This window comes from Thermobia domestica, chromosome 3 (genome assembly GCF_964235325.1).
Source record: "Thermobia domestica chromosome 3, izTheDome1.hap1.1, whole genome shotgun sequence".
NCBI classification, from domain to species: Eukaryota; Metazoa; Arthropoda; class Insecta; order Zygentoma; family Lepismatidae; genus Thermobia; species Thermobia domestica.
The window spans coordinates 276,678,703-276,701,287 of NC_137456.1; the positions used below are offsets into that span (position 1 = coordinate 276,678,703).

The 22,585-nt window shown below is 35.3% G+C and overlaps 1 protein-coding gene across 2 annotated transcripts in view; it reads left to right on the forward strand.

The window, feature by feature from the left end:
- The window catches only part of LOC145681078 (uncharacterized), a 157,879-nt gene that overhangs the window by 128,190 nt on the left and 7,104 nt on the right, over positions 1-22,585 (forward strand). For both annotated transcript variants that reach the window (XM_081752438.1, XM_081752439.1), the window contains exons 9-10: positions 354-481; positions 3,027-3,128. In XM_081752438.1, coding sequence (XP_081608564.1) covers positions 354-481; positions 3,027-3,128 — 230 coding nt within the window. The remainder of the gene's footprint in view (positions 1-353; positions 482-3,026; positions 3,129-22,585) is intronic.

Below are 22,585 nucleotides of genomic sequence, written 5' to 3' on the forward strand. Positions count from 1 at the left end.
TGCGGCGTGAAATGTTAAATTCCCGCTAACTCTTACTATACGCGTTTTAATGTAAGCAACTCCGGGGTCTGTACTATGTTAAAAAATTCATATCAATCGCTTTAACCATTCGACGCGTCATCTAATCACAAACAAGATTACATTTATTTTTATTAATATAAAGCTGTAAAATTAAACCAATAATGTTAAGAAGGTATAAATATGGCATAAATAAATTTAGCAAAGCTAATATATCTATATATGGCTATTGATTTTTAGTGAAATGGGTTTCTAATGAAACATGTTCTTAGTTATTCGTTATTAATGGTATTTATATAATTGAAACTTACATGCGTATGTTTTGTATTATCTAGGAATGCGAAGTTTTACACAAAAGAGGAAGATCAGTGCATTCTTAACTACCTCCTGAAATCAAAGCAGTTCTTTTCTGCTGGTGGATGTGCGATTTGGAAGACGATGGAAAGGAAGAAAGTTGTTCCAGGTAATTGTTAGATTAACCTTTTGTTGCCGTTAGGTTCTAAATTGTATTCCGCTGTATTACTTCTAAAAATGCTATATTATAATTTCACTTCCCCAGTTTCGAGTGATAACAATGGACGCTATTAGCGTAATGCCGTGTTCCGTATTAACTAATAAATTAATAAAACCGAAGAGTTCAATCATATTATACAAATAATAAAAATGAAGTATTTTTCATAATTGAAGTACTTTACTTAGCATATTGGTTAGGCTGCCCTCAGAGTTCATGGACCCTCAAATAAATTTTGTGGACCCTAAACTTCTCGACATGCCCCTAACATGATTATTTTGTCACAGACAAATGTTGCAAAAACGCAAGATAATAGCAACTTATCATTGAAGTTGGCGATACAAGTGGTCAGTCATCACAATCGATGATCGATATTTGCTGTAAAACTGATGTCGATAGTTACATGGTTAAAATCTTTTTGTTTGACTAATTTTCCATTATTTTAAATATAAAAACTTAAACAGCTTCTGTGGGGAAGATATCGCTAGCATAGATGGCCAGATGCCATTGGTATTCCCACGAGCTCTGTGAAATTTCTATTGAAATAGTATCGAAGTATAGCAACATTCTCATGTATAACTAGTATTTCCAAATCAGCATTTTTAGTCACCCAGTTCTTGGTAAGTCTCTTTTATATGATTCTTAATTTTTACGTACATTACGTGCGTTTCTATTTATTTAATTATTTATTTTTTATTCAATTGTTAATTGCACTTTGATGGATGAATCTCATCTCTAGCAATGTGTGTTCTTCTTGATTTGATATGATGTCTCGTTAGTAAGTGAATCACTCTCTCAGAGATATAGAATAACACAAATAAAGGAATCAACAATTATCAGCGTGTTCATGTTTTGCAGTAGTGAAGTCGCTCTGAGGCAAAACTCTACATTTACGGAACGTAATAATAGATTCTAATCTTTCACATAATTTGGTTTATCAATATTGGCTCAGTTTATAACTTCCTTATAAAGTATTTGACACATTTGTCAAATATATATGTATATATTTTAACTTCCCACTCTCACCCTCTGAGAAAGAATCTGAATAATATTAGAAATATGTGAAGTTAGACTTGCGTGTTTGACGAAAACGTTCAAACTTTAATATTGAGTTGTTTTACTTTCGATATTCTCCAGTTACTGACCTCCATAGGTTTTTGATTAAGTGATAAATAGATTGATTAAAGCTGAAGTATCATTCCAGTTCTGTTGCTCTATGAGATGTGACAAACTGCTTAGCGTAAAATGTGGTTCGAACTGCTTTTTAAGTTTATATCCAAGGCAAATATCCTCACCGGGAGTCGGAGCACAAAGAAAGTAAAAAAGCACGTATGTTAGGTGCTTGAGCACGAAGAGGCACAATTTACTCACCATGATAAGCCTGTTAACGCACCTAATAAGCTTCAATATAACCCTGGTACAGGAACTTAATAGAAAAAGAAGTTTCCATAATTTGAATATTCCTTGCCATTTGAAGAAATCCGCTTACTTTCAATCAGAGGTTCGAATTTTGTGTGCCATTTTCTCTTTTGCTTGAAAGCAATGCAATGATAAGTTTCAAAATTTTGTGGATTCGTTTTTAAGTTACATTAATGAAAGGAGAAAATAATTGGTTTAGAACTCATTTTGGCACACCAAATCCTCTGTAGATGCGAATTCAGTAATACACGAAGAGTGAAAAATTGCATGACCGGACCGGGACTCGAATCCGGAATCTTTTTTGTACCGTGCCGATGCGTTAATCACTACGCCATTCAGTCCACTCTCACTGAGATCGCGTGGCTTGTACCACAACCTAGCTGTTGTGCTTGTACATTATTGAATTCCCATTTACAGAGGGTTTCGTGTGTAAAAGTAAGTTCTAAATCGGTTGTTACCTTCTTTCATTAATATAATGAAAATACAGTCGCAGAATGGAGTTGAGTTGATTTTGAGTTTAAAATCCTTTTCAGCAGCGAGGCTATGAGACGTGCACCTACTGATTAGCGTGGGATCCGAACCATATGAGCTCCCGCCGGGAATTATAATACAACCGTTAGCGGTGTTGTGGATATGGATACTGGATTGTCCATACACAACAGCTAGGTTGTGGTATAAGCTATGTGGTCTGAGTGAAAAGAACACCGAAGAGTGAGGTAATTTATGGATGTTCTGGGAGCGGACTGGGTGACTTAGTGGTTAATGTATCGGCACTGTACGACGAAGATCCCTGGTTGGAGTTCCGATCATGCATTTTTTCATTTTTTGTGTATTATTGTTTTTAAGGCATCCCTTTGAATTTTTCTGTAATCTTTCAATTGTCTTGAAAAAGTTTAAATCTCAAAAGGTAGTTTAGTTTACTTTTCACGTAAAAATTAAATTAAGTTACATGGTCTTCAGCTTACTTCTTTGCATTATTATAGAGGAATATTTGAGCTAATTATGCTATTAAATGATGTATGGTCCGGTTATAGAAAATAATTTATTTATTTATATTGCTTGTTTATTCTTATTTTAGGTAGAACCTGGCAATCAATGAAGGAGAGATATGTGAAGGTGATCAGCAAGAATTTAAAAGAATACGAATTGCCAGACAAACTTCGAGCTATGTTGGAGTCAGGTAGGAATTTGAAATTTCGGTATTGAAGATCAGTAGAAAAGGGAAAAAAATGACTCAGTTTTTTTATGTTGATATGTTTGTAAAAATTTGTTACACGAAAAGTAATTAGAAATTTTTAACGTAAAATTGTTATAATATAGATTGTGTAAGCCAGATATCGTGGCAGTTTTTTCCGCTCATGTCACTTTTTCCCTAATTCCCTGGAAAAAGCGGATCAACTGAAGGAGCCGTTCTCAAATTTAAGTTTGGGGTTATGGTATGAATATAATGGGGATGTAGTAGTGAGCAAGATGATGCTGAAATCGTGTTTAAAAATAACACCGAACATCCTTTCGTAAACTTTCTATCCCCACTAATTTCATACATATATTTGCAGAAAAGCTTGATAGAAACGAAGAATATTATATGTCCCCGTTAAATAATGATATTTATATTAAAGAGCCCTTTTGAATCATGACGTTAAACTTGTTTAATTTTAACGTCTAGATTGTGATGTAGTCGTATGTTTACCTTTAGAAACAAGTGACGCAGCTTTGCTAGTGCCCACCGTTAAAGTAGGATTATGCCGTTAAAGTAGGATTATGGGACTAACTGTCATCAAAAGCTAGTGATAAAATCGTTACTTGAAATGAGGAGAAATTTCCTGTAAAATGTACAAGTACCTAGATATATATATATATATTTGTTTATGATAAACCCCACTCTAATTTGTTCTATCCTGTTGTGATTACCCGCAGATTAATTCTTACGGGCATTGCAGAGAACGTATAACATTGATTGATTACAGGTTTAATTGGGACACTAGCAGCGGGATGAATGTACAATATGAACGAGTAATACACTTCTTAATTCCAGAAATCCGCGGTCCGCCATATGAGTTGCTATAATAATTGCTGATAAGCAGTAGCTAGGTCTGTCTTCAGGTGTTAATACAAGACATAGGAGCCTAACACCTGTGAATTGCTGGGCATTTCTCTCACGGGTGCCATTACTTGATCGGATAACATGGAGAGAGCAATCAGCAGGAACAGCACTAGGCTACTCGGTTTCTATATAAGGAAGGTACAACAACTGCTGAAATTACCAAGTAGTTGATGGCAGTATGTGGAAAGTGTGCAGTTTCACGAAAAAAATCATTTATAACTGGGTGGGATAGCTGGAAATAATGTCGCAGATCATCGGAAAAAAGAAAGTTTTTTTTTTTTAAAAAACAACATATTTGGGATTTTGTCAAGCTGCAGAGCGACGGTATGCTAATGTCAAATTTAAATTTAACACCTGAAACAATCCAATATTTCTTGCGATAATTATGCTTCTTTAGCTTCAGTCAGTTTTCATTTTATTTTCATTAAAGTGTATATCAAGATCGGATCATTCTAAAATAAATGAGAAATGATAATGCGAAAAATAAAAGTTGAAGATCAGCATTACTGTTCATGATAATTCAAGATTACTATTTGTGTTACTTCCAATTTACTTCAATTAGGCGTGAAAGCAGATGTCAAAGAAATATATTTTAATTTAATCATTTTCAAAATTACGACTCCTTGTGAACACGATTTCTGCGATTCTTTAGGAACACATGGAATACCTGTTTGATTCGATGCCACGAGTAAAGAGGATCTCGTTGCAGCACATGGACACTTCACGCCATTATAGAGCTCTTGTATAGTTCTCAAAGTGTAATTATTTTCGAATGGTCGTGAATAAAACTGAGTAGAAATTTCATTCCACTCACACGTTCCTTTTTTTGGTATTGCAATTTTCACAAATATGAGCAGTGTAGAAGTGCCGTTCAGGTGACAATTCGTCTGTTGAGTAATAACTAAAGGGTAACGATATGCCAGTGATGTTAGATAGAACGTGAGAGAAAAGTCTGTTCTTCGGATTTTGAGTGCAGGAAATTATAGTAGGGTAAATAATTTTTGTTTTTATGATTAAATTTCGTGTTTCTTTTCGTTGTTTTGTTTGCTTTGTTGTGGTTTTTCCTTCCTACTTGTACATTCTGCACTTTTTTCTTTCTTTCTTTTTGTTATTTTCTTCCCGCATGATTTCTTTATTTCTAAAAATTCATTTAACAAAACACCTTCACACCAAATTTCTTTCCGACCGGTGCTTCCCGTGATGACCACTATGTCTAAAAAGCTCCTGATGCGCCTGTAATGGGGCCCATACACGTAAACACATGCCTGAAGAAACAGCCTGATTTGCATGAAAAATGATAAAACCACAGGCAAGTTGATCGTGTATATTCGTTCATTCATGTTGAAAGTTTTCAAAATTTTCTGAAAACATGCTTGATGTTTTTGCCGTTCTGCATGCATGTTGACCGTGTATGGGCTCGTTCATGCAAGGTGGCTGTTTTATATTTAGGTCCGCCAATCACGACAGCGGAAGAAATCACGTGACTCTCCTCCGTCCGTCGCATGCCAAGGTCGTTGAAGATGAATGGTCTCCACATTTCTCAAACTACTTTCAGTAAGTTGGACAGCATTTTGGTACGCGTGTGGGCAAAAAATTCTTTCAAGATGCATGATGAAAGAAACCTTTCATACATGTTGGCCATGCAAGTGCGTGCGTCTATGGCGCGCTTAACGGACAGAGCGTCGCAGCGCGCTGATCACGTGCTCACCGCTAGACTGGACGTAGTTCAGCCGGTCTCTAGTAGATGGCGCTAGAGCAGACTTAGGCTCACAAATGGGCCGTTAAGCCCAGTGGTTTTGGTTTTTTTTTATTCATTTATCTGCATTGACTGTGAAACTTTGTTTCTTGCATTTTCTCCACTTATTTGTTCGTTGATTTTTAGACTGAATGCTTTTTTCAAGATAATAATGGTTCAGAATTTTTTCAAAAAAAAGGGCCTAGTAGGATAAAAATATATAGACTGATCAGCAAGAGTAATAAAGTTATATAGCATGTTACAACAAAAGCACTGTTAAACGTTATCTTTTAAAAAAAATAAAAGACAAGTGAACTTTTTAGAAAGGTGACTAGAAAAAAAAAAATGTTTCTTGCTGATCTACCTGAAAACAAAGCCCAGGAAATGTTAGTAATATGATTTTTTTTTCCATCGAAATTACTCCTCTAAAAATATTTTATTTTTATTTTTATTTACTTTTTTCTTTGTTTAAAGTTTCACCTTTAATAATAATAATATTGGTACATATCTTCAATCTGTTATAATCATGGGTGGTCGGGAATTTACAGTACTCGTAAGTCACGTAAATAAATAAAACATGATGTTTTCTTTAAGTAATGCAGCAATAATAGTAAATAGTAATGAGTTTTCAAAATACAAGAAATGAAATGTTGTAGTGAAATTTCCATTTAATTTTAGAATGATCCGATATGTTCTTACTTATAGTAAAGTGTCTGTATTACCTTTTCCAGCTTTGTGAATCTCCTAATGAGATCATCAGCCTAATTATTTTTTTAATGGTAAGCACTTTCATACATGTAAATACTTTTTGATATCTGAGTTAAAGATTGAGTTAAAAAGTAAGGTTACACTGCTTTTAAAGCATGTTAAGGTAATTGGTCGCAATTAGTTAATACTTCGTATATTAATGGAATTATTAATTATTACTCAGTAACTAACATACTTGTTTACTACCGTGTTTTACGTTATCAAGAATCAATTAGCAAACCGTGTCAAATACATTGTGAAACATTGTATATGCACACCATGTAATTCACGTAAAACTATTTCAGTATGAATTAATGTTTGTGGAAAATTTGCACAACAATCAATTCTGTATCAAGGAGGAGAGCAAATGTACTAGATTTAATGTATACCAGACATGTCAAACTTAGTATCTTAAAATGGATCAAATAGTCATCGGTGTACAATAGTGCGAGCTGGAAAAAATATACTTAAATATGTATTTAAAAAGTACATAAACCGTAGTTCTTTAAAATACTTGGTCTGTCCAATAAATACACTAACTGATGTCATAAACATTGTATTTTACAAAATTAAGGCCACTATCCCCTTCAAAATACTCCCTATTTGTAGCAATATATGCGTCACATCTCCGTCGTCTCCACATCGTCTCAGTGCCATTCCCGCATGACAATTTTACATTTTGGAAGGAAAAAAAAGCCAAAAGGGACCAAGTCTAATGAGTAGGGAGGGTGGTCTAGCGTTGTGATCGAATTACGGACCAGAAATTCGCGGACAATCACTGATGAATGTGCAGGCATGTTGTCATAATGCAACAACCATCCATTAGCACCACACAAATTTGGTCGCACTCGACGCACACGATCCCTCAAGCCCTTGAGAACTTCCACACACAAGGCACATTCATTGTTTATCCTGCAGGGAGAAATTCATGGTGGATAACACCATGTATGTCAAAAAATACGAGCAGCATGACTTTGATTTTTGATCGACATTTTCGACATTTTTTCGTTCCTAGTTCGTATAATGCTTTCCATTCCTTGGTTTGTGATTTCAGCTCGATGTCGTACTTGTACGACCATGATCCGTCACCAGTGATGATCCTTTCAAGGAAAAATGATCCTTTCAAGTTTGAACAGAGTTCTTCCAGTCGGTGCAGCATTCGGTCCTTCGTAGCTTTTGGTCAGATGTTAGCAACTTTGAGATAATTTTTGCACACAATTTTTCAACTCCAAATGTTCTTTTAAAATCGTGTGCACAGATGATTTTCCTAAATTCAGTAGATAGCAATCATCCGGACAAGTAAATGACGATCGGAAAGCACAGGAGACTGCACACGTTTCCTGTGCGGACACGTTTCGTGCCGACATCTTCAACACAGGAGATCGACGGTCGTCCTGGCCTTGCATCATCCTTGCAGTCTTCACGGGCCTCACTGAAACGCTTGATCCACTTGAAACTGTTTTCTTCAGAGCGTTATTTCAATAAACAGTCGTCAATATTTCGAAGTTCCATCAAAAATTTCATGTTGATTCGTTGTTCCATCTATTCATTAATATCTATTGTCGATACGAACAAAAACAGGACACCACAAAACCAATGCCACCTCTAGCTGTACGCTCGCTTCGATGGTCTGGCGGTTACTACCGCTCCAATGGGTACCCTGCCAACAGAGCAGCAAGTACCTACTAGCTCAGTTCACGTATTTATTGGACAGACCACGTATAGAAGGAACGTAAGGAAATCCGTGTAGTAAATCAATACCTACTATTTATTTCCTGATACTTGGCATATTTTTCCTGCAGTTAGCTTTAGATGTATGGAAACATGCTTCTCGCACTATCGATTTTTTAGAATCAGAGGTTAAATGAATGTTATCCCGCATCTCGCTGTGACTTTTTTCTTTTCATAAATGAGAATGATTGTTCACAATTTAAAATATATTTATTTTGTGTTATTTTCTCGGAGTGACCCTAGGGCTGCAGAAAAATGAGTGAAGGGTTGCAGCATGCGGGCCTCGAGTTTGACATGCCTGATGTACACCAATTTTTCTCTATAATGCGAAAGTGAGTAAATATAAGTAAATTCCCGTCTGGAGGCCACTAGATCATGTTAACTATTAAATAAAAATACACGACGAACAATTAACTGTTATCAGTGATTAAACTCTATGTAAAGAGTAGTTAGATTAACCTCCATATGAAGAAGACATGTACATTTGTAATACAATTTGAGATTAACACATGGAATTAGACATAGTGAATTCAGAAATTTCTTGTGCGTTCTTGGAACATAGTGGGGCAAGTAAAACCTCTTTAGATACATCTTTAATACAGTGAAACCTCCCTTAACGGACACCTCCACAGGGTGGCGACAAACTTGGAAAACCGGGAAATATTAAGAAAATGGAGAAATCAGGAAAAGTCAGAGAATCTCAATTTGCTAAGAATAATATCTTAAAGACGCTTAAAATGATTTTTTAAAAATAATTTCAAATGTGGTTGAGTGCTCATGTTTTATTTGACATCTTCAAACATAGAAACTTATTTGTGCTTTCTGTTATAGATGTATGTAACAAAAACTTACTTTCTGCAACTGTGCGCATTATCTTTGTTTTTCGCTTCAGCAGTGAAATATCTTGTTGGTGAGTCATCCACAAAATGCAGTTGGATCAACGATGCAGCAGTAAATTCATTTTCGACTCACGCATAATTCTTTTTTCCTTTCTTTCTTTTTTTCATTCCCACCAGTTTCGATTTTATCTGAGTTTCCTGTCCTGCCTATCATATAAACGAAGGGATTTTAGAATATGATTACTCGTGCATCAGCTTCTGTGTTTTCATTGTAATGTATTTTAATTCGCAGAGATTTATTTCTGAAGCGCTTATGAGTTTACGAAAACTGCTGATAAAGTTGCACATCAGCGTATGCATTGGATCAATACTCAGTAGATAGCAGGACAAATTTCATCTTACCTTGAATCCTTGAGTATGGCATACATCTGCAGATACCAAAGTGCACTTTCTACTTTGTGCGTATAATGTAATACTTATTAATTATATACATTTGAAATACGTATTTAAACTCTCTTTATCAATAAATGTACATTTGTAATGATTTATTTAATCGTGATGCGTCTCGTACATTAAAAAAAATAGTATCCTTATTTTAAAATTATTCTGACATAAACGATGCAGCAGTTTCCGAAAGATAATTAATAATTCTTAGAGCCAAATTTTTCAGTGTCAATATGAAATATTCGAAGTTTTATAAAACAAGATTCTTTCAAACAAGACGTATAAAACCTCTTTTGTAACCGGAATGCAGCTGTTTAGAAGGAGGGGGGGACACGAAATGATTCTGGGGATTTGAAGGATGTGCCGCTCATGGGGACACCTCTAGTTGCACCCCTCCCCAAAAGATACGTAACAAAGGTTGGATTTCTTTATTTAGAAATTCGCTGAGAAATGAAAAAAAAAAAAAAAAAGAAAAAGGGACGGTTGGAATTCGCGACTAAGATTATCGTAAAATAATATTCATGTGTTTCCAGTGAAACTAACGAAGTTTCATGATATGCAGTTCCAGTTTTAATATTGACATTTTCAGTTCCTTTACTGTGGAAAATATCGCAAATGGAATCTCCGTCACGTTCACATGTTGCTGTTCTCTATTTCGTTTATCGCCAAAATCCTTGGGTTTTGGGACTACGAAAGCGAACAAGGTTCTTTCTTCCCGACGAACCATTTTCACGTCGTACATTGAATGAGGGAAACTGATCCAAGTGATCGACCCTTTTCAAATGTTATGCGAGTTTTAAATATTTTCGCCTGGTGATGCAAACTTAAATCAGAGGTACTCATCCCTTCCCCTCTAAGTGATGGAGCGCAATTCCCCCGAATTTATTATTCTCTTCTCCCCCCCTCCCCCCCAAAAAATAGTGTAGGAAGCCGGAGTTGGTTATGATAAAACGAAAAGAGTTTGCTTTATAGCCTAAATTTTGCATTTCTTAAAGCACCATTATGATATAATAAAGTTCGATTGAACTATGTTCAATGAAAAACATTTCCTCTTTCCCCACAAAAAATATGAGCGTAACTTGCGTCTTAAAATCCGTCTGTGGACACCCCTGACTTAAACACAAATTTGGTGGTCTAGTCTTAGAGCGTTCACTTCTGGAAGTACAAATGCTAAGCAAAGAGCTTTCGGCTACTAATAACCGTAAGGCGCCTTCTGGAATTGTAAAATTACGGATTAACAATGGTTGACCTCCTTTTGCATTTGCAAATAATGTTACTGGACACGTTTTTATTTTTTCTTATGAATAAACTGTTCTCTGCTCCCTTTCTGGCGTGAGAATTTACTTTACTCTCGCGATAGTATTCTTTGCTAAATATATATAATCATCAAAATGAGCAGGGCTTAAAAAAATCTTACTTGCAAGTACTCGCCAGTCAAAAAATCTACTAGCCAGACTATTTTGCAGTCATGGTATTTATGCAAATAAACAAAAATCACTTTGTGAAACAGTAAACATATCAATACATTTTTATTTTTATTTTGTTTATTGATATGTCTCTTACAAATAAATAAATAAATAAATAAATAAGAGTGACATCTCCTACTTGTTCCTAAATTCACGTTTTTGATTGATCAGATTTTACTCGTCAATGTAAAAAAGTACTCGCCAGTGGCGAGTAGGAGAGTGGATTTTTCAAGCCCTGCAAATGTGCGAACCTAATAATTAATACAAAGTAATAAAGATATTATTTCGAGAAATTCCAAATAAATGAATAGTAGCCTAAGAATGATCGTATTCGCTTTATTATCGTGTATTAACGTGTTATTATCATGTTTCATTGTTTACGTGTTTTAGTTCAGCATTTTCACTTCTTATCTTAGGAATTTAATAATGCTTAAACTAATGGAATAAACACAAACACTAACTCTGGACCAAAAAGGAAAAGAAACAGCAATTGCAAGTTGATTTGATTCCGATGGATCGATGTGGCTTACGTTGCAAAAGAAAAATATTTTATACTGTCGTTAACAACAGGCTTTTATTCACGACAGCTTAGTGTTGTATAGAAAGGCGGTCGAGAAGCGAGAAGGAGGGGGTCGCATAGTGACGTCTGTTTGATAACTTAATTGTACAGTTTTTAAACATCACTATTGATATTGAGCGTTGTTGTTGAGGTTGCAGAGCAAGATCAAAACTGAAGAAGTGTTGTAGTTGTGGTGTTCGCTGTTGATTGTATCCGATGTTCCCGTGCAGATAACAAAGATGACAGTTTCCAAGTACTTCAAGACCACTAACTAACTGATTCATATTAGCTTTTCTATATTGAATAACTTGCACTAAAATACAAATTGCTGAGCAAACCAACGTTTATTATAAAATAATAAATGTGTAATAGTTTCGCCAACTAACTGAACACATTGTCTTCATTAGACACTAAAAACAAGAGAGAGTTGCATCTAAATATAACAGAATCACAGAAAATGGTTCTGAATGCTGATTGGCTGAATCTGTTTTGATATATATATATATATATATATCATAACCGATAAAGTACAGTAAAGAAATGGGCTAAGAGGAAAGTCAGTTTGAAATTCAGTAAGGAAAGATTCTACTTCTGAAGCCAGTGCTTTAAAAACTGTAAGCTTAGAAATAAGCATTTTATTTTCCGACATGTCTGACGCGATATTATCTCGTCCCGAAGAGCTGGAAACTTTCTTATCCTTCCTGACACCTTGATTATTAAAAAAAAAAAAGAAACAAAAAAAAAAAAAAGAGCCATTGTAGTGAGTATATTCAGCACGGTGTGCTGTAATATCCTTAAATAAGTTCTACAGAATATGATCTTGAAGCTTTGCTGGCGTCTACTATTAATCCAATGTTCTCGGGATTGCTGCCAGAGTGAGTGTTGCTGTGCTGAGCTTTCGTTACCATACAGCGGCAACACTCACTCTGGCAGCAATCCCGAGAACATTGGATTAATAAGTTCTACAGAGCTCTTAGAAATTGAATGATTCTCTAGTCAGCCTTAAATGCTGTATGCATAGATAGAACTCACAGCTTTAGATTATAAATATGTCGTTGATATACCACAATTAGTTTTGTATAAATGCATGTGACCAAAGTTACTGATAAAAGTTTCAAGGAAGATGTTTAATTTCTAGCTTTGTGTAGGAATTTTAATTAGGTCAGTATTGTGTGATTTCATAATAAAATACTCTGTATTTGTTTTTATATTCATTCTTCTAGTTGATTGGGGAAAAAATATGTTATTTATGTATCATCGGTGTAATGTGTTCTTGGTCTTGCTTTTCCGTGAATATGGGGAGAGTCTGTATATCTAATTATATATTAGAGAAATTTTAAAAAAATGTTCTAGAAAACTGGGAAAAATCAGGGATTTTTTTCCGTGAATTTTGTAGCTACCTGGATTCTAAAATGCGGACAGATATTTTTTCTTTGTCCCGGGAAAAATAAGGCATTATTACGGAACATAGCTTCCTTTTTCTCCCAACATTTTCGTAACCTGACTGACGAAGAGGAATTAGTCTCAGTTCATACGTATTTAACTCTGAAAATACTTTCTGCACTTTTAAAACCAGAAGCCTTAAATCTGTAGACAGAAAATATCATCCTTTAAATAAATAAATAAATAAATAAATAAATAAATAAAAAAAAATCTTGTTGTAAGTGAAAAATCTGATGAATTGCCACGCACAATAGTTGGAAGGTGAACTGTAAATTCTATTGTATTTGTCCACAATAAATTGCTGTGTTGTGGGAATTGTGGATGTGTGAAAATAAACGTAAAGAGCCAGTTGTGTGGACAAGAATTTTATACGAAACTTTCCTTCCCTGATAAATTTACTTTTCTTTACCTTGAGATTTTCATCTTCTCTTGCAACTTCAAATATAAAGGACCAGATGTTTGTTTTCGGATAAAGTTTCAAGGAGGAATGCTTTTTCCCCCTCTGACCTTTTCTCGAAAAATCCCCTGTAATTCGAACACTGACAAGGAGACTTACCGAAGTGTAACTCGCCGATTTGAATGACTTTGCATAGTTGTAGAACATCGAAAAATAATCGGCACGTATTTGTTTATTTCGGCAATTGTGCGGGTTTAAATGTAGAAATTACCCTTACAACTGAAGGGGTGGTCTCCAAGCATATACAGAAAACAGTCGTTTAATATAGAACAAGACATAGTGTCAGCATGTTTAAGGACATCTGATTCAGAGTCTGACGTCAAAATTACAAAATTCAAAATGGTGGATCCAGTATGGTGATTACAATTACAAAAAGTCTTCTAGTTTGAAATACTTTGTAGCCAAGAGCAATCATAGTTGGCAGGGGTTACTGCGAAAAGGTTGCAGACCGATTTGAACCCCCTCCCCTTCTTTAACGGGATGCTTGATTAAAGTGAGTCCCCTCGCCTCTCACTATTCGAAGTGCTTATTGCTAATAAGTCTTCTCGCTTCTTACTAGTCAGGGTGCTTAATTGAAGTAAGTTCCCTCGCCTCTTACTATTCGGGGTGCTTATTGAACGTGAGTCCCCTCGCCTTTCACTAGTCAGGGTGCGTGATGTAAACAATGTTTATGCATCAGACATTTTCTTTTACGGAATATCATTACTGTAAAACGTTTTGTCAGTAAATTCATAATTATAACAATTGAGAATGTATAAAGTTCTGACATAGTGAGAGGCAAGGGGACTCACTATAAATAAGCACCCCAACTAGTCAGAGACGAGAAGACCCACTTTAAATAAGCACCACGAATAGTAAGAGGCGAGGGGACTGACTATAAATAAGCACCCCGAATTGTGAGACGTGCAGAGACCCACTTTGATCAAGCATACCGTTAAAATAAGTATAGAAACGGGTTTTAAATCGGTCTGCACTCTTCTCGCAGGAACCCTTGCCAACTATGATTGTTCTTAGCTAACTGCAGAGCATTTCAAACCAGAAGACTTTTTTTGTAATTGGATTCACCATATTGGATTCGCCATTTTGAATTTTGTAATTTGACGTCAGATTCTCAATCAGCTCTCCTACCCCCCCCCCCCCCCCAAGGTAGTATGTTTTCTTTTACATGAAATAATTGGTTTCTGTCTATGCTTGGAAACCACCTCTAACGTTCAAAGGGTGGTTTCTACCCTTAAACCCGCATCATTGCCGAAATAAAACAATACGTGTCGATTATTTTTCGATGTTCTACAAGTACGCAATGTTTGATTCAAATCGGTGAGTTACACTTTCGTAAGTCTTCTTGTGAGTGTAATAGTTTGATATTAGCCTATATTTACATATGTAACTGATAAACAAATCACTGTATACTGTATACAATTACTACACAGAGCTGTGAGTAATCAAGACTTGTGTAACCTCTCAGTAAGAGATATGTGTCAAATGTGGGTAAATAATCATGTTACATCAGTGTTCGTTATTCAGAGGTTTCACTGTACGTATATTTTACTTCTAAGTGCAATTATACTATTAATTTATTTTTTAAAATTTTACATTTGGGCATTTTGCGAGAGATTTTTGTTAACCGTAACTAAGCTAATTACTTTACTATGCTGTCGATAGTAAAGTCTAAATTAATAAATTGTAGGCATAATATTTTAGCTTTAATTAAAGGAGCAAGCTTTAATGATTGATTTTTAAATGATTTTGAATTTGTGTTCTGTTAATCGTTTGTAAATTGTTTTATGGAGAGAGGCATGTAATAGACATATTTTTAATGAGCACTATGTCTTTTAGTAATAGACATATTTTTAATGAGCACATACTTGACATTTGTAGTTAGATTTAAATGTGTAAAATACTCGTATATTTATTTTTATTTAGGTTCAAAAGATGTAATTTTAATAGAAATATTTAAAACCATTTGTGTTCATAAGAAAGAGTTTGGATTTGCGTACAGGAAATACATAAAGACATAGTTTGTTATAAATTTGTTAAGCAAACAGGCAATTTTGTAAAATTAATTGAAGACTCGCTGTAGAAAACAATATAAATGCCAACAACAATATTTAACAGTAGAGACAAAAAACAGTAAGTTGTGCCTAAGTGTCATAAAATAGAAAATAGTATTGCTTAGAAATACAACATAGCATATCCTCGCATGAGAACCAGGGGAACATAACTCCAAAAATGCGGTTTTCGTTTTCTTCATGTTTGGACATAATTTTGAAAGCCTCACTTGGTGTAAATGGAACGAAACGCCATCTGTTCTCGTTGATCATCTGTTGTAATGTAGCTCAATTACCATCCTATTAAAAGCACATCTTTCTAAGAAAATAACATTTTTCTCCTCTCGCCTGTAAACCTACGAAAATGGAGTTACGTTCCTCTGGTTCTCATGTGACGATATGTCGAAGTGGAGTTATGTATGAAAATCTAACTAAGGCATAAACGTATTAGAAAAAACAAAAAACAAACAAAAACAATAATTTTGCAGAAAACCCTGTACTTGCCACCGTGAAATTGAAGAAAAGACTAAGTGCTATGTTATATATTGTAATATAACGAAGATTGCATCAAATGGAAGTGCTACACGATCTTACACTCACAGATTTGCAATAAAATATAACATTGTCACACAAGAATGTATTTATTAGTTTCGTGTGATCCACAGAATAAAGTTTGAAAGGAAACATAAATCTAGTTGCATGTGTGCATAGCATGTTCCCGATATCAACAGGCAAAAACAATGAAAACTATTTTTTTTTAAATGTTATTCCACTGTGTACAAAAAATCTGAGTATCATAACATATGCCAAACAGTCTACAGTATCAAATCATAAAACTTGTGGTATTTCGTGTCCATATGTGTGTGAGCATTACTTTAAGGTCTTGTTTCTTCTCGACACTGATCTATGGTTCCGTTTCCAAACATGGAAACACATCTGGTAGGTTATCAATGTCCATGTCATGTTTAAGCACATTAGTCTTTTTCCACGGTTCCATTTCATCAAAAAGGTGGACCTAATTTTTTATTTTTATAGGATTCGCGACACAACAGTCCCAAAGTAACGTAGTCTCAGGTTGTCACTCAGTACTGCTTGGAATGAGTGAATCGTTACCATATGGCGGGAAGGCACAGCTGGACATACAAGTGATGGCATTTCTGATTAACGCTTGGAACTCCATCAAATAGACAAAATACATTCCGTGTTTACAGCGGGGATCCCATTGGGACATACATCCCCTTCTGACTAAAAAGTGAAATAATTGCATGGTTGCACTTAAGGGGATGTTATACCTTTTGCCACTGGTTTCTCAGTCCCCATAAGATAACATGTAAACTTTGTTTCATGAATATCTAACGAAATATGGTACGTAACAACTTAAAATTTTTCATATGTATACAGAAAAGCAATAGAAATGAAATGATTGTTTCAATTTCACGCTTAATGGCGTAGATAAAGAGTAATGAATTTTTTTAAGTAACATTGTAATGGACTATATATTGAAGGTTGTGTGTTCCAATGTGATCTTCGCGAAAAGATGTCCTGCTGACAGGCAGGTATTTCCCTCCCCCTCTTAAGTCCTTTTCCAATGGGTGTGGTAGAACGCCGGGGGGTGCCACCCTCATCCCATTTCTTTCCTCCGTTTCTGCAGAGCGGATAGATTTTCTGTAAATGTTACAAAGAAAGAATATTTGCTTCCAAGACAATTTGAAATATTTGTTTCTTGCGATTTCATGCTGTATGATGTATACTGCGAAAGCAAAGATCAGGTAGAGAACGCCAATTTCTTCATTACTAGTAACTCTAGTTAGATAATTATTGCTAACCACTAATTTCATATTAGTACGTTCCAACTCTTTGTAATAACACTGCCTCAACAGTAGAAAATAGGGGAGAGTATATACTTTGAAGAGGAGGATCAACAATTTGATACAGATCATGGTTGAAATTTAGCTTTCCTTTGCAGCACAAAGTTTGTATGAGACGTTTGCATGGATACAAACTACAGAATTCCCTCTAGTAACTGGGATTTGAAATTCGTGACAGGTAGTTATTTCTACTTTCTGGCAACATTAGCTATTCAACACATATTTTTCTGGATGTAATAAAAAAACTCAACTTTACTTCAAGCTAAATTCTACAGATTGAAACGATGGATTGAACCCGATGAACCAACTTTCCCGTGAATAAACACACATAGGTAACATTCTAAAAAATGCAATAACCCTTCCCGTTCGTCTGTCTAGTGGCTAGCTCGCGCACCTTTGGATCACAGATCTCGGGTTCGATACGCGGCGGAAGAGCCTTGAAATAACAGATCACTAAGGACTCGGATTCCACCGAAGGCTCACGTCTCTTATAACATCGGTACAGAAAGGGACACTAAACCCACCAAACCAACCAAGCTAATGAAGAACGGACATAGTAATGTCACTATAATTTAGACTACGTGAACGATTTTTTAAAGTTTTCATTATGGTAATAAATATAAGTGGAACTAGGGCCTCGAACATTTCTAGATCTTGTTACTCGAAAACAAGCAAATATAATATATACACATGGTGTCAGGAAATAACTTCGGGATGTGAATCCTCGGACGAAAACATGAAAAAGCCTATAGACCAACCTTGGTGCACAGTTGCGTTATTTCAGATATATTGTCCACAGAAAATTGGTCGTAACGGTACAAGAAAGCAACAACTCGAGCAATATTTTGGAGTTTTCCGAAAACGCCTTAAAATTTTGTTGTATTTGACAGCAACATAATATGATTTAACATAAGAAATTTAAGCGAGAATGTTTTTAGTACGGCGACCCGTAACTTTCACTTTATGTTCTCGTGTAAGGATTAATTTCCTTAAGTAATTGGACGTCGTTTTCGAACACCCTATGAACATACATAGCGAGACCTCGGGTCACGAACTTTATACCTCTTCCACTGTAGGGATGGATACGAGTGAGTTTTCTTTGAAACTCGACTCGACTCGAAGCAGACATTTTTGAGCTCGGCTCGAAAAATTTCCTCCAACTCGATTCGAATTCAGGTTGAGTTTCGAGTCGAGTCGAGTCGTGTGTAGTTTCAATTGCTATTTTTAAGTATCCAACATAGATAATAGGTCAATGATACTACTACTACTTATATTATTATTATTATTATTATTATTATTATTATTATTATTATTATTATTATTATTATTATTATTATTATTATTATTATTATTATTATTATTATTATAACATCATGTATAACCAAGAAAGTAGGCGGGGTGTACCTGTATACTAAAAACTAGTTGACTTCCGATCTCGGTCGCCGAGAAGTCTTCAGGAGGCAAGGACATTGTTCACGAGGATCTGGGTTTGAGTTCCGGAGAAGCAAGTATTCAGGATCGAGCCAAAAATTGTTAAAAGTTATAGAGCGCCGGTCAAATACGTTCAAAACTGCTCGGCTCGGGTCTAGGGTTGTCAGTGGCTCGAGCGGCTTGGTTCATAGCTCATTCACTATCGAGCCGAACCGAGAAGTTAGCCAAGCCAACAGCTCACCCAACCGAGCCAACTCGAGCAATCGGCTCAGTTGAGCCGAGTCGAACCGAGGCGATGAACTCGTTTCAACGGAGCTAGCTCGAGCCGATGGCTCATTTCAGCTGAGTTGGTGACTCATCTGAGCCGAGTCGGTAGCTCATCCCAACCGAGCAAGCTCGGGCCAAAAGCTCAATTGTGCCAGTCGACGGCTCGTCTCAACAGAGATGGCTCAAGCCATTGGCTCAATTGGGCCGAGCCAATGGCTCATCTGAACCAAGCCGGCTCGAGTTGTTCGCTTAGTTGAACCGAGTGCCGAGCCGATTGACATCACCACTCAGGTTGGGCTTCTGCTTGAGCTCAAAAATTCGAACGTGCAGATCTCAGCTTTGATAGTAAGAGCTACAGTATATACTTATATTGATGCTCATGACACTTGAGGCTGTCTCGTTATAAAACATAAAAAAAATATTGTCGTCTCGTTATCGAGACGAGACGAGATGCGAGTAGTGTTCCTTGTCGTGAGCAACACTAAAAGTATTCCACACTACTGCTTACATTTCTCATGGCCTTCGCTTTCCAGTCTAATCAGACCATTATTTCAAAACGAGTTAAAACGAGCTGAACGAGCGAGCCAATTATCAAACTCGACGTCAAAAACAGTGACTCGGCTCGGAACTCCACTCGAGAAAATTACCTTTGACTCGACTCTAAACTTGACTCGAGTTTCGAGTCGAGTCGAGTTTTAGCTCGACTGGTGCTAAAATTATCCAAAATTATCCAAAGATCCAAAATTATTTTCCTATTGAAGTTTATAGAATTTGTACGTGTATGTTAAACAAACAATTGATTTAAACCAATAAAATAATATAAATGGTTCAGAACCAGAGTGAACTCAATTGATTCATATCTTTATTCACTTCTTATATTTATATGCAAATTAAATTAGGTCGCTAAATTTTTGACTCTGTGAACTAACTTGGAGGAATAAAGTATATCTTCTGTACTTTGTACTGATTTCACTTGTGCAGTTTTTTTTTTTTTTTCTCTTCTTGTAAAGTGATTCTTAAAATATTCACAAGTACAGTACATGCAAGATCAGTACAATATATCTTTATCAGGTGTTCTCCGTGGATGAGTCTGTAGAATTGTCACTTTTGTAATCAGGCAGGGGTCCCAGGTTTGAGCCCAGCTAGAGGACAATTTATCTCCGATTCAAACCGAGTAATGGTTTGTAACCCACTTTAAACTGTAGGTCCCGTCCTTCATAACCCCCCTGTTACATAAGAACGGGCTAGAAAAAAACTTATTTCTATCCATATGTAATCTAAATAAATTAAAAGTTTTGTAGCCATGGCCCCTTCTTTTTAAAAAAACAAAATGAATAACTGCAACTTGAGGGTGCTAATTCGACTGATCTCGGTCTCAATCTTAAGAAGTGACCGTAAACCGGTCTAACTCGAGGTCAAAGGTCAACTAGCTGTTTTCGCTCAAAATCAAGACTTTCATTACAAAAATGTGTTTTATACTTCCCGCTTTATCCCAACTTAGGCTCTAGCCCAATCTATCTTATTCTCTTATCAATTTCTTAACTGTAACTGTGTGAACCAAATAACCTCTGAGATGTTTAAAATTTCTTATCCCTTATTACAAATCTAAAGTAGGTTTTATTCATGCAAATACTCTTATGTATTAGCTTCCCTAACTCACTCCTTTGTTTAGACACGCTACTTGGTTTGGCTTATTCAATTTTGAACAGTAATGAATGGGCAGACTAGTAAATAATTTGTGCTCTACTGGTAAATCATTTGTAAAACTATTTTACATATGACCTCGAGTTTGACTTATTTTATTATTTAAAAAATAGAGGCCACGATTATCCACAAGATAAAGAAAATGGTTTAAAAACAAGTACCAGTGCCACGTGTACATCACGCAAAAGAGTTTGGTATCTGTGGTACGATATTTTCACAATTAATATTGAAACTGTAAATTGTAGTAGATTTCTACCACTTCCGGTTTTAGTAGAGAGATTAAACTAGAGGCGAAATATATTCTTGGGACGCCTAATTAATTGCAGAAAACCGCTTCTTATCTATTACAGTTTTTATTCTATAGCCATCAAAGTTAAAATCGGAAGTAGTTGATTTCCACATCTTTTGGAAGACAGAATATAGTAGTTATTTTTAGAAAGCTGAACAAAAAGCAAAAACCCGCTTCATTTCTGTTCTATGGAGATCACTATTGAAACCGAGCTTTCAATTGAAGATCACAAGAGGAGATGAAAGGTACACCTGAGACGCTTGAGAGCTGCTCGATTGGAAGAAACCGTTTTCATCTATTTTTTTACCGTTTTTGCTATATATAGATCAACAGAAATTATAGTTGATTTGAACAATTGTAGGTTGTAGTAGAGTTAATAATAGAGATTAAATATATTCTTACGAAGCAGAAAACCGGATCTCACTACATATTGCCGTTTTCGATCTATGGTGCCCAAAGGTCAAACCAGAAATGGTTTATTTAAATCACTTCCGGTTTGGGTGGTGGTTTTAATGACAAATAAAATTCCTTACTCTTGACTATATTTTGACCAAATTTGGTGATGATCCATCAAGCAGTTCTTTAGTTTTTTCTTTTACTTTTTCTTTCTTTTTTTTCACACACGGGTATGGTAAATATATAAAGGAGTAGGTAAACCAAATTCTAGTTATTCAAAAACCAAACAAGGAAAACTTTGTTTTTGCCACCCCTGCATACAATTATTACGGTATTACAATTATTACAATTATTATTTCGTTATTACGGAAGTAATTATTACAATTAATCTAAGTCATTAAGTTTAAAATTGAGATAACCACCTCCTTTGTATTGCTCTTTGGTATCCGTATAGAAAATTGCAAGTTTCTAAGTGCAGTATTTTGTAAGATATTTACGAATTAAATTTTGCATGTTACCTTATGGAGATTCTGAAGCCTCTGATGATGGGTAGACACCCCCTTAAGATTGTTTTCTACAGCGAGTCGTCAATTGTGCTGAAGTTGTAACTTAATGTGTCTGTAAGCTTAACATAGACCTAAAAATCGGAGTTCACGACTTCTTAAAAATTTTGTAAGATAATAACATTTGTTTGTATGTCCTTTTACACAATGAGAAAGCTTGCTTTTATTATATAAAGCAAATTTACAAACTGGGTTTCATTGCTATCGTTTACATTTTACAAAGATTTTTTTGTTAACTTAAGTGATTTTATTTACTTACTTTCTATGAGCAACAATAGTAAAATAAAAAAAAATAATAATAAAGTATAATTGTGAATGAAAGTTTAGTTTTAGCCGTTTATATAAGCAAAAAAAATTTAAGGATTTGTCTCTGAGAAGGCATCGGTAATTATTATTATTTATGTATTTCTCGTTTTACTTCTGAAATGGTATTTATAGTGTTATATCTCAGGCCAAAAAAAATGGATGATTAATAAAGATGAATAAAAGAATTGGTGGAACGAGAATGTGGAAGGAAACGGGAGAACCCATGGACACAATGTTGTC